General features: G+C 37.2%; 2 protein-coding genes across 3 annotated transcripts in view; one reads left to right on the plus strand and one right to left on the minus strand.

Annotated features, from left to right (window-relative positions):
* The window catches only part of SESN1 (sestrin 1), a 108,325-nt gene that overhangs the window by 72,636 nt on the left and 22,025 nt on the right, over window positions 1-13,664 (plus strand). Inside the window, exon 1 of one of the 2 annotated variants that reach the window (XM_012438393.2) lies at window positions 11,617-11,718. The exons of the other annotated variant lie outside the window; for it this stretch is intronic. Coding sequence (XP_012293816.1) covers window positions 11,617-11,718 — 102 coding nt within the window. Of the gene's footprint in view, window positions 1-11,616; window positions 11,719-13,664 lie in introns of those variants that run through there. 2 annotated transcript variants of the gene reach the window in all.
* Window positions 11,929-13,664, minus strand: part of ARMC2 (armadillo repeat containing 2) — a 159,932-nt gene continuing 158,196 nt past the window's right edge. The window contains exon 19 of the mRNA XM_064360797.1: window positions 11,929-12,181. The gene's annotated coding sequence lies outside the window, so the exon portion shown is untranslated. The remainder of the gene's footprint in view (window positions 12,182-13,664) is intronic.

Consider the following 13,664-nt stretch of genomic DNA (forward strand, 5'->3'; position numbering starts at 1 on the left):
AATGACAAAGCAAAATGTTCTACTTTAATTTCTTTTTTAGGGAACTAAAACCATCAGATGGTTTAAGTAGTATTTGAAGAGAAAGGAAAGGTTGTTCATGAAGATATTCACAGAAAATATTGGAAACTGCTTTAGAATATAAATTTGGCAAGCTGAAACAAAATGAAGAAAACTGTCAGCTATTGTTTCACAGTGTTTTTGTGTCTATATTGCAGGTAATGCTCTGTCAGTTTGAGCAAATCTGAGGTCTGTGCTAAATATAACAGTCATGAAATCTGTAACTCTTAAAAATCCCTTCTCTAAATCCTCTGAAAACCTTCTTCTCTCAAAGAAGAAGGATATGTAATGAGTGATAGAAATAAAGAGGAAAAATTGTATAGAATTGCACTGTGCAGTTTGTTCAGTTTGCTTGATCCTGTGTTTGTTTTGGAAGTTGTATTTGTGCATGGTGGTTATTACTAGTACTTTATATTTTTGGATTTGGATTGTAGCATTTCATTGTCAGGGTTTCTCCCCCTATGTATTTTGGAAATTGGATGCTAGAGAATTTAAAAAGAGAATAATAATTTTTAATACTTATTTCTACTTTATTTTCTACCATAGCAAGAAAGAACATTTCCCACAAAATTCTGGTTTTTTACTAAAAATACACTATTATTTTAATGGTTACTTGATGTATACAGTATATGGCATAATAAAGATGAAAAAAAAAATCACTACAATACTAAAATCTGATCTTTTCTGCCACGGCTTGGTGAGGAGATTTTATCAGTTACTTTTAACCTAGGACAATATATCCTGTTTTATAATTTGTTGTTTTCTCTTGTGACACTATATAACTTTTTTTAAAAAATGAAGCTTAGGCCTCATTGGTATCTAGAGCAGTTGAGTCCTTACCTGTTTGTCTGCTTTGTGATTGGCTAAAAGCTGTTGCTAAGCTTGTGTTTTTGTTCTCAGGGAAAGTTAAAAGTTAAGTGTGACCTATTTGAACTGCATCCTGCTGCTTTTGACTCTGCTTTGCTCTTTCCCCTGATCCATATACTTTTTTCTGGCGTCTTTTGAAGTTTCGATTTTTAAAAACCCACTTATGTATAAATTTAGTGTGCAATATTTGAAGATTGTAACATTTTAATGTGCATTTATGATATACAAACTAAAGTAGTTTAATTTTAAAAATCTGGTTGAATACTTGAACGTTGAATTTCTTGACATAAAGCAAGTTCTAATTTTAGAAAGCAAATGCATTATTTTAAAACCTGCCTATTATAGGTATTAAAAATTATCTGGATATCAATAATATCTTTGTTAATAGGAACAAATCCAAACTACAATTTTTTTTTTCAATTGAAAAGTAACATGAAAATAGTTACTAGGTCAAATTTTTAAGATTTAGGATAAAGGCTATTCTTGCTCATACTGGCATGTGTGTCACTAAAGGATAAGAGTGACTTTATTTATATTTTCTTGAGGAGGGCTGAAAGGATCGATAATGCTTTCAGTTATAGACCAGACCCAGGAGAAGCTAAATGAAAGTGCTATTGTAAAGGTAAGTTTGTTCTGTAATTCAGTAAACAAACATTAACTGTTTTAGTCCCAAGAGCTTTTTGTCTTTAAGGATCTATTTGGCATTGATGGGAATAAGACTTTCAACTAGATTCCCCCAGCACTCTGCTGGAACCAGTAGAAATAATTGGAACATTCTATGAACCTTAAAGCCTGACCCAAGTCTTGAGTGAGTGATGTAGAGACCTACAGACTAGCTTGGATCCTCCAAACTGAATTTGAGTTCCAGGATACAGATCATGAGATGTGGGGTGTGTGTATGTGTGTGTATAAAACAGTGATATTCAAATGTGTTTTAATTTCTTTGTCAGCTTAGTCTTTAATAAAACAGTATTACCAGAATTCTGATATATATAGTATCTAAAACTGTAAAAGTATTTTATCAATAAATTATTTAAGGTCAACTAAATAAAGTTAAACTCATTATCAAATCAATTAGTGAAAACAGTGAGGCTATTTTATATTTTCAGCAAATTTGAAATTAAGGTGTTATAAATGATGGTTGCAGTATTTCTATATTTTCTTGTATGCATAATATTAAGAAAATCTGGATTCACATAGATAAGTGCTTTTGTGGGTTTTTAAAAATGTCTTTATACTTTCATTTGTTATTGTTCTCTACATGTTCTCTACTATAACTTCTACTATTATTGTTCTCTACATGTTCTCTACTATAACTTCTACTACTACTACTATATTCTGTTATTGTTCTCTACTATAACTTCTATAGTAATGAACTATAGAAGTTATCCCTGAAGGTATAGACTTAGATAAATGGTTTTGAGTGAAAACTTTTAAAATAGTTCACCCTGCATTCTCAAGATACTCTGCAGTTAAACTGATCCAGAAGCTTGAACAAAAAAAGTGAAAAGAATGATTTCAAACAACTACTTGCATTATTTATTATAAATATAAAAGTTAAAACAATAAGCACCAAAATGTACACTATCCACTAAGACTAAAGAATCATGATGGGATGTGCCATCCATTCTTTTGACATACAAAATTGACAGTTACACTCTTTCAGGAGCATGTACCAAGCAAATGTGCCTGAGCCTCTCCTGACATCTTTAAAGCAAAGTATCCACTTGCTGTAGGAGTTCACTCATTACTATAGTTTTACTTGAGCTGATGTAGACAGGCATTAATTTTTTAAAAGACTACAACACACAAACTATACCACTTCTAATCACTGACACATTTATACATTTACAAGAATGTTCAAATGTGCTCACACAGATGGTGGGAGAGACATTATTTAGTAACTAAATTATTAGTGGCAATAAATTGTTGTTTTGGTAGTCTCCAATGGATTTAATGTTGATATACATTTGTAGGTTACTTTGAAAAAGAAAGTTCAAATGTAATATTTTATAATATCTCTAAAGTATGTGTAAGGAATGGATTTTAAGAAATACAATTTGGAAACCACTGATAATAGACAAGGAACTCTGGAGCAGGAAGGGGCCAGGTTCAAGTTAGGTGAAAGCATATAACTCTGGATAAAATCAGGAATTACATTTTTTGCTATTTCTTCTTCTTATTTTTATTTTTACATATATAGAGACAGGATCTCACTGTGTTGCCCAGGCTAGTCTCAAACTCCTGGCCTCAAGTGTTCCTCCCACCTCAACCTCCCAAAGTGCTGAGATTACAGGCATTGAGTCACTGTGCCCAGCCAGGAATTATATTAAAAGATTAGAATTTTAGAGCTGAAATAAAGTTTGAGAGATCATTAAGTTCAATTGCCCTTCATTTTAAATTTGAAGAGATTACAACTAGAGAGATTTTCAGCCTTTTTTTTTTCTTTGCAAAGGTGATCAACTAGATGATTCTCCATTTAGTGCTTCCTAACAGAATCCCGTTATCTGCTGATCTGTATGATTTATATAAGTGGTTAAGTCTAACCTTAAATCCTAATCTCAAATTAAGAGATTTTTGCTTGTTCATATGATTTAAGAAATGCACATATTTGACATTTAGTAAATATTTATAAATAATGATTGAATGCTAAATGGTTACATAGTATCAAATTTTCTGTTAATTGGTAAAATAATAGCATTGGCATCCATATGTAAACTTATGCAAACATATTTTAAAAATTAGACTCATAACAAATTAAGAATGTTACCTTCTCTAATTTGTATAATCTGAATAAAATACTATTTTAATGTTTGAGTTATTTGCCAGAAAATAAAAATGCAAAAATTAAGAAAATCATATTCTCTATTACTACAAGCAAAATGATCTTGAATTCCATTCAAATCTGAATTCCTGTAAAAAGCAGAAATTTTTAAGTGGTATGATGTCTTTTATTTTTTGAGAGTATGCTTTAGCAAAACAGAAAGCTAAACAATAAGCAAATGTAAACATTTTTATTTGATGAACTACAGTGCCCTAAATGTTTCTATACCCTTTGGGTAAAGGGGGAAATGGCCTACAGGGTGAGAATTTTGGAGGACAGAACAGACAGGAAAGTTTAGTGAACAGCATTTTATTTTTAAAATACATAATAACCTGCAAGTAGTCTCCAGATGTGGCCTTGTACTTGTGCTCAGGTTAAGGATCTACAACTTAATACCTTCTTGGAAAGCAAGAGACCTCTGAAGGGTCCAGAAAAGAAGGTGATTTAAAGGATTAAAGGACCTACAACTAAAGATTATCAAAAAGGAACTAAGTGGGGGCTCTTTGAACTGTGCAGAATTTTGTTCACCATTTGGTAGTAATAATCATGGGGCGGGGAGGCGTAGACAGGGAAGGCAGGATAGCTGTTATAAACAAACAACAACTGGATTTTAGAATTTTAGAATATTGTCATTAGTTTGTTTCTTTGAATAAAAATTTAGTATACACAAAGCATTTAAAATTGAGTCATGATTAAGCTAATGACTCATTAATATGCATTTTGCCCAAATGTTTTAACCACTGGTAAAATCCTATGGTTAAATGGCATTAGTTCAGTTCCATTAAGTCTGTGGGCTCAGGATAAGTTAAAGATATTAGGTTTGGTTTTAGTCTATTTTGAATGGCTAATTTTTAATATTATGCCTGGCTAATTCCTTGTATTTAAAATTATAGGTTACATACTAAACCAGTTCTTGGCTTGTGCCCACAAATAGAAGCACTATGAGAATTTCATGTGTTTATATTGTTTAGGTATAGATGAAATCCAGCCCCTCAAAAACTGTTAGAAAAATTATACAACAGGCTGGGTGCAGTGGCTCATGCCTGTAATCCCAGCACTTTTGGAGGCTGAGGCGGGTGGATCACAAGGTCAGGAGTTCAAGACCAGCCTGGCTAGCATGGTGAAACCCCATGTCTACTAAAAATACAAAAAGTTAGCCAGGTGTGGTGGCACGCACCTGTAGTCCCAGCTACTCGGGAGTCTGAGGCAGGAGAATTTCTTGAACCTAGGAGGCAGAGGCTGCAGTGAGCCGAGATCGCACCACTGCACTCCAGTCTGGGTGACAGAGTAAGACTCTGTCTCAAAAAAAAAAAAAAAGAAAAGAAAAATTATATGACACAGAGTATATTGATAGTCTGAGAAATATTTTCTACTTGAATATATTTAGTATCTTTTGTTGCCTTTGAGTTTTTATATTTCCTTCTCCTTCTTTAAAAACTTAGTAGTGCCTAACAACATATGGCTTAAAGTCCTAGCTGTCCATTTCCCCCACATTCACCTTTTTCATAGACCTCATAGTATTTCAAATTAAACCCATTCCTTCTTATTTAACTCAGTGATGATGCTAAAAAGTAGCCTCTAAACATTGTAATATGTCTGAATGAATTCTCCCACTTAATTTTTATATCTCAACAGACACTTTCTTGGATAGACCTGAGGATATTTAAAGCCAAACTTGGTTACAAAATGTTCCATGAATCTTGTCAAACAATGGTATCTTGTCAGACACACACAGTATGTCTGACTTGTAAGTACATGCCTGACTTAACAAGTGATCCATACATGCCTCTGTCAGACCCCATGTAGCTGGTAGCCTGGTAGTGCAGAGAGCAAGCACAGAAATATCAAATAAAAATCAGAGGACCCTGGGGGTATCTATGAGTTCCAAGAAGAAGCAGAGAGATTCTGAAAAACAGAGTGCTTAGTAAAGCTGAACCCAAGTACAAGCTGATTCCCTCACAGAGCCAGCCTTCCTGCCTAGAAACAGGTGGGTTTTGTGGCCTCTGAGCCTCAAAAATGTTTACCTGAATAGTGAACTTAAAATTCATTATTAGGTTTTCAAATAAGCTTAAAATTTTTTTTAATGGAAACATCTCTTCAGAGTTCATTCATTTGATACATACTTTTTGAGGGTCTCCTGCATGCAGGGCACTAGGACATTGAAAATACAGCAGTGAACAAAAAAGACAAACATTCTGATTTTATGGAGCTTATATCCTGTTGAGACAAATTAACTAAATATGAGATATCAGTAACTTACAAAGTTAATGTGATTACTTTTAGAAGCCTGCTTTCTTCCTCAAACCTACCACTTTTTGAGAAATGGGGGTCTTGTGAGGAACATGTAGGAGTTTGGGTAGATTCAGATGAGATATGTAATGAAGAGGCTTTGGGTAGCAGGAGGCCACCAAAGGTCCAGAAGGAGACACTGAAAAGACTGACAGAAATATGGAGGAGAGAAGCTCTCAAAGCCCAAGATCACCCATTCTATGATTTCTTTAAAAGAAAAAAAAAAAAAAAAAAAAAAAAACTCACACTGAGTAAAAGAAAGGGAGATAATTTTTTCTTTCTTGCTACCATTTTTTCTCACCTCCAGAAGCAACAACTTAAGTGAATACACAGTTATCAAAAACTTAAATATATTTTCAGTAAAAGAAGCAGCCTCATATAGGGACTGCTGCTTTGGATTCTGACAGACCTGAGTTCTAATTCCAGGCTGTTTTACAAGTTTTGTAACTTTAGACAAGTTGCCTATACTTTGAGTTTCAATGTCACAAATGTGTAAAATAAAAATATATCTGCTTTATACATGTACAGTGTTAAGTCTCTGATGCACAGGAGTTAGCAAGTTACTGGTCTTATTATCAGCCTAGAAAACCTGACCACTATTTAACACATTGATTCTTTGGGGGTAAAAGCAACTTTCTAGTTTAAAACCACTGACACTTCTTAGAATATTACTATTTACAAATACTGGTGATGCCCCATATTCTTAAACATCTATATAGAAAGTTAAAACACTGCATTTCTAAAAGAAGAAACCCTAAATGAGAGGAAGATACCAAGGACTTGTCAACATTCTTGCTCCTTTAAAGTAATATAATTCTAAAATTGAAGAAGTGAAAAAAAAGTATAGAGCAAATAAGAGGACAAGTTTAAAGTTCAGTGCTAAAAGGATCTTACTGTACCCAAAACATGATGTTGAAAAGGGAAAAAGTGCTTAGCAGACAAGCTATGTAGATAAAAACAGGAAGATATGAGCTGGAGGAGAAAAATCTAGACAAAATTAGTAAGCAGAAGTAGTCTTATAAACCAGCATTTGTTCTAAATGAAACGTTTTAAATGACCATAGGGGATTTTTCAAGAATACTTAAACCACATAAATATAACAAATCCCACTCCCACTCTTAAAGGAGTTCTTTGGTTTAATGGCTAAAACCATCCTGTATGTTTTCTAACCAGTTACTGCATTAAGTATAATTCTGATTCCAGTGAAGAAAATGTGCAAATCTATTGTACAGGGTTTAACATGTGGTCCAAAAAAGTATGATTATACCTTTTAGCCTAATTACTGCTTTTGCTACCAAAATATATCTATTCCTTGTCATGGATTATACTTTTTAAAGACCTAATGAGTTCAGGGAAGCCACTTGGTCAGGAGAGCAGATAATTTGAGATTTATCTCCTAAATTTCAAAAACAAGAGTTTGAGGCATGATTGCCTCCCTTAAGGAACTTACTACCATATTGGGGAGACAAAATCCAGTGTCATCCCCTACACTTCTCTCCCTTCCCATTGTTCTGAAGACTGCCCTTGTGCCTTTCCAAGATTGCCTCAGCAGCCTTTCTAACTAACTCATCTACCCTACCCCGTGTTGCCCCTTCCAATGTATTTTTCTAAACCTTAGCAGATGTGCAAATCTGATGTCACTCTACTGTTTAGAACTTTCAATAACTCCACAGTATCCTTAAGAATGAAATCCAAATTCCTTAATGAAACTTAACAATCCCTCGTTATTGCTTTTTTTTTCACCCCCTGTCGCCAGGCTAGAGTGCAGTGGTGTGATCTCAGGTTACTGCAAACTCTGCCTCCCGGGTTCAAGGAATTCTCCTGCCTCAGCTTCCTGAGTAGCTGGGACTACAGGCGCACACCACCATGCCCAACTAAATTTTTTTTGTGTTTTTAATAGAGACAGTGTTTCACCATGTTGGCCAGGATGGTCTCAATCTCCCGACCTCATGATCTGCCCGCCTTGGCCTCCCAAAGTACTGGAATTACAGGTGTGAGCCACCACGCCTGGCCTACTGCTTATATTTTACCTAAAATCCTTCTGTTACTCTCCTTACCCTCTTTTCCAGACCCATTGAGCTTCCTGTATTCTTCCCTAATGGATCACTCTCTCCTTTTTCTGGGCCTCTGCATATGCTAGATCTTTTACTTAGAACTTTGTGTCTATTCTCCCAAACTCTCCCCCAAATTTTCTTTCCAAGGCCTCTCTACTAATACTCTAAGCTCTAACTCAGGTGTCTTTTTCCTTCAGGAAGCCTATCTTGAACTACCACTCCAAGTGCACACTTCCCTAATATTTCATAGTTCTCTGTTAAAATCAAGTCATTTAACACCACCTGCTTTTACATAGACGTATCAGCTTGCTCTTGAGAAAAATAAGGCTGAGGACATTACTGCTAAGGACAGATGTAGAGGCAGTGAACCTCATTTTGATACAGCTGAGTAAGTTGACTAAAACCTTTTTAAAAGAAAGGAAATATTTTAGAATTACTATTACTTCTTGGATTAAATGTCAGGATTCTTCCTAAAATGAATATTGAAATGAAATATTTAAATAGCAGACTTTGTGAGGTAGCTCTGGCCTATACTGTTCTGTGTTCAGGATGTTCATCTTTTCAGCAGATGTTTATTGCATGCCTATGCGTGCTCAGCACTAGAGGTTGAGAGGAGAAACACCTTCAGGACATCTGGCCTACCTTTGAAATCCTTGGAAAATACTTTTGATTGAGTGGTTTGAAATAAAACATTCCAAAAGTGAAATCTACACAATGATATTTGCAGGTTAATTAATACATTTGTTGGGCTGGGTGTGGTGTGTCACGCCTATAATCCCCCCACTTTGGGAGGCAAAGGCAGGAAAATTGCTTGAGTCCAGGAGTTTAAGACCAGCCTGGACAACATAATGAGACCCCATCTCTACAAAAATTTGAAAAGTAGCTGGGTGTGGTGGCCTCTGCCTCTAGCTATTCAGGAGGCTGAGGTGGGAGGATTCCTTGAGCTCTGGAGGTCAAGGCTGCAATGAGCCGTGATAATGCCACTGCACTCAACATGGCTGACAGCGAGACTCTGTCTCACAAAAAAAGAAAGAAAAAATTAAATTAATACATTTGTTGGAACTCTTGATTACTATAAATTTAGTTAGAGGCAATCTTTTTATGTTGGAGAATAGAGTGACTAATGTGTAGTGCTCTATAGCAGAGAACAAGAAATTAGTACTCTTTGAGGAATTTAGGTCAGTCTTTATTATAGAGACCATAAAGGAATCTTGACATTTAATGGCTTGAAGGTTCTCCATAAACTACTAAATTAGAATATTAAATTAAAATTATTTTTCTTTTCACATAAGGCAGCATTGTAATAAATAATAGTTTGAAACTTTCTGGGGGAAAAGGGAATCCTAATTGGAGTTTCCTATACAATTTCAGTATATCTGAAATATTTCTTCAATAAATATCACTTAGTATCAGACACTACTATATGTATGCAGTTTGCAGTTTTAACTTGCATTTACTTATTTTAAGCCACTTATCATTTAACTGAATACATGCTTTTCCCTTGCCTCTCACTGGAAAATGGAAAGATAAGCATTCTCCATTTTGTAAATGTCATAACTTTATGTCATAAAAAGTTTACGCCCTACTAGACAACTAAAACTGTGATTTCTTCAGAAATAAAATTATACCTCAACTCTTGTAGAAGCAGAGTCACCATTTTTTCACATACTTTTGTCTAACTAGTTTTTTTCTTTTTTATTTTGAGACAGAGTCTTGCTTTGTCATCCAGGCTGGAGTGCAGTGGCACAATCTCGGCTCACTGCAACCTCTGCCTCCTGGGTTCAAGCAATTTTCCTGCCTCTGCCTCCCAAGCAGCTGAGATTACAAGCACACGCCATCATACTCAGCTAATTTTTGTATTTTTTTTAGTAGAGGTGGAGGTTTCACCATGTTGGCCAGGCTGATCTCAAACTCCTGACCTTGTGATCTGCCCGCCTTGGCCTCCCAAAGTGCTGGGATTACAGGCGTGAGCCACCGTGCCCAGCCTTCTAACTAGCTTTTGTAGCTCAAAATCCCATACATCAAGTACATTTATGTTTCCAAGTCATTCATTTGCAACCAGTCTATCTTGCAAGGTATGTCATATTGCTGCAAATTGGATGATGTACTGGGTTGTTTTGTTTTTGTATTTGCTTATGACTGAGTGGGCATTTGACTATACTGTTTGTTTTTGTGGCTGTGCTCAGTGGATAAGAGCTTGGAAGCCTCTGTAGCCTTTTCTTCTATATCAACATTAACTCAAAATTGCTTCTTTTGACCAGTAAAAAATATTTTGGGTGCTTTAGCTATTTTTCAAAGACAGTATAGAGAACATACAACATTTATTTATTTGAAGGAGATAAATAAAAAGTAACCATTTTGACATCCACTTTAAAAATGACAATTGAAGAGCTAAAAGAGTAACTTAGTCTTTGCTGAGACATTGTAGCATCACTTCTAAGATCGAAACTTATTTTCATTGATGAGTCCTGTTATGCGGCTGTCACCACTGCTATAAATCCCACTTGTTTCCTTGTCACACTGTTCCAACTTTTTTTTAACCCTGAGCACTTAAGCTTCGAAAACAGCATAAACATCCAAAAAGAGATCTAATTTAGGAATTTATTTAAAGAGAGAGAATAGAGTTATGTAAAGAAATAGTACTGACACAGGACTGGAGGGATCTGGGTTCTGGGCCCAACAATGTCAGTTGTTTTTCTCCTTAATAACCTATATTTTCCCAAGTTCCTCATCAGATTTCAGAGACTGAAATTCTGTCTTTAAAACTCAGGGAGGGCGCTTATGAAGGAATACTAGAAATTTTAAAGCCTTCAAATATACTTGACAGGAAAAAAGACAATTCAGAGATAGGCTACCAAGGTTTATCATCTGTGTAGGGGAGTGATATTTCTAGCTTTTACGTAGCTTACCAAAATTAACTTTGCATTGATTATAGGCTATGGCCCCGTACGTGTTGCTGCATTTGGCAGCCCTTTCAGCGTCGTTTGGACATTATGGGAAAGGATGAAGGGAAATTTCAATAGTTTATCGGATTTACAGGGAACTTCATTACTCCTGGTGCTGTCGGGGTCAGTCTCGAGGTTGACAGCCGTTTGGCTCTAGGTAAATGGCCTAGCGGGGGTGTAGGGGGCAGAGTCCCCTGTCCTTGAAGCCCGAGGACTCGTGCTGCACCTTCCTGACAGTGGACGCTCACCTCGCGGCCCTACGGAGCCCATTCCAGACCTGAGAATTAGCTGTTCCTGGGGAACCTGAGTCCCCGAGGTGATTCTTCACCTCGCCGCGTCAGACCGCCCGCTCCACGCCTCCGCGCAGAGGGGCGGGGCTTTGCGGACCCGCGGACCCGCATTGGCTTGCGTGGCCGCCAGGGCAGTGAAGTGACGGGCGCGGGGCAGGGCCGCGCGGCTTGTTTGTAGACGCCACCCCGCCCTCCGCCGTCCGTGCTGACTGAGGCGCTGCAGCCCAAAGCCGCGGCCGGCTGCCCAGCGCTCGCCGCCTCCCCGCGTCCGCAGCCGTCCCCGCGCCGATATGCGCCTGGCCACCGCCGCGAGCGAGGCGTACACGACTCCGCTGGCGGTCTCGGAGCTGCTGGGCTGCAAGCAGTGTGCCGCGGGCCGCGACCAGGACGAGGTACCTGGGCGAGGGGCTGAGCGGGCGGCTGGGTACCCGGGTGGGTGGGCACCCCGCCGAGCTGCCCTGTACAACACGGAGGTCACGTCGCCTCCTCACAGTCGCTGCCAGTCAGCATCTTAAAACGCTCCCCAAGAAGGGCGTGCGGGCGCCCGGGCGCCCGGGGAGCAGCGTCCCGGCCCTCCCGCACCCCTCGGGGGAAGGGGCTGCCTGCGGGTGGGTGGGAGACCTGCACACTGTGAGTCGTCCCTGGGCAGAAAATGCTGAGCTGGGAGACCGCGGCCCAGGTCATGTAAATGGAAGTCTCCAAGACGTAAATAACGTTGTCGTCTGAACAAGTCTCCACACGTCAGAAACGCAGCAGAGCTCGAGTCTGAGGGTGAAACAGCCTGTGGATATGCCCCCTCGATGTCTTGTCTTGTCAAAACATTGTTTAGCCACATTCACCCCGCTTTGCGGCCTACTTAAAAAAGAAAGAGAGAAAAAGAAAAAAACACATTTGACTCAGGGAAGAGATGATGTCCTGCAAGCTCTATGACGTTATGCACAGCGTTTACTCTTAGTATTAAGCCATCCCTTTTCTGAATTGGCCTTCAGAAAGAGGTACTTAATTGTAACATCTTGTATCTTTTTCTGAGTGGTTGCAAATAGCACACCATTTGAAAGTTATTAATGTAACCTTAGGTAAAATTCGAACCTTAAATTTGAATTGAAATCAGATGCTGTGAGAGTATTGCCTTAGTTCAAAAATCTAAATGTGAATTTGTTTCTCTACAGCTTTGCCCACTAAAATGATGTGGTTTCATAATTTTTTTAATGGAGTCTATTGGCAGTATACTATGTATATTAATAGAAGCTTAAATGAAGAACTGTCATGAAGGTTGTAAAGCACCAAATATTTTTTCGAGATTTTAACACTTACGGACATATTACATGTTCCTTGTTTACAGATAATAAAACAATCTTTAAAAATCTCTTATACTATTGCTTTGGAAACTTTACCAAAAAGTGAAAACAGTATGAAAGTGAATTAACATTTACAGTTTCTGTTTGCCGTTTATAATAGATCTTTTCTCTTTTTGAGTAGAAGTGACCCCCAATCATCATGCTTGAATAGATCTATTTCTGCTGATGTTTGTGCAGTCCTGGTTCTTGCCCAGATCTAGAATTTCTAAAGATCGCCATGTAAACTAAAAGATAAATAAATAGATTTGGCTTGCATATTGTTATAGTGCTTATGGATTGTGTTCAGGAAACCAGGAAGCTTTGTATAGTTGTATTTCATTTTTAATACATCCCAACATGTGGGAAGATAAATTAGGAAGGAATGCTTTATAAGAAAACTATTCACTTTACAAAAAGAATAACACAATTCTTTCAAATAACTAGCTTCCATTAATGCTTTTAAATTAAACATTTTCCAGAAATGGAACTCTTGAGAAAAGTGTAGGGCATACATATGTCCTAAGTATTACAAATGCAGTAACATAAAGTCAGTAAGTTTTTTTCTAAAATATAGTTCATGGAAGACAAAAATAAAGTACCTGGGCTTTCAGTATTTCTGAATCACCTATTAGTATTAATGACAATATTAAAATAATTATTAGTATATTTTGCAGTAGTAGAGATGATTTCTTCTAACACTTCCAGATCTCTCCATTTCTATTTAAAATGTTTGAGTGTCAAAAGGCCAGCACCCAGCTATAGACAATCTCCCAGAGAAGGGAGACTGGGATGGGAACTTTCACTTTTTACATAACGAATCTTTACCTTGTTGAAATGTTTTTCAAAAAACACATACTGCTTTTGTAATTTAAAAAATAAAATTACTGTGTTGTGATAATAATAACAGTGATAGTGCAGTGAGGAAAACAAAATGATTCAAAATTTGTGTATTTTTACTTCTCAACTAATTTTGCAGGTGGGTAGACACCATAAGCCAACAA

The sequence above is a fragment of the Aotus nancymaae genome, unplaced genomic scaffold, assembly GCF_030222135.1.
Source record: "Aotus nancymaae isolate 86718 unplaced genomic scaffold, 86718_ANA_hifiasm-v0.15.2.pri h1tg000040l, whole genome shotgun sequence".
Taxonomy (NCBI): Eukaryota; Metazoa; Chordata; class Mammalia; order Primates; family Aotidae; genus Aotus; species Aotus nancymaae.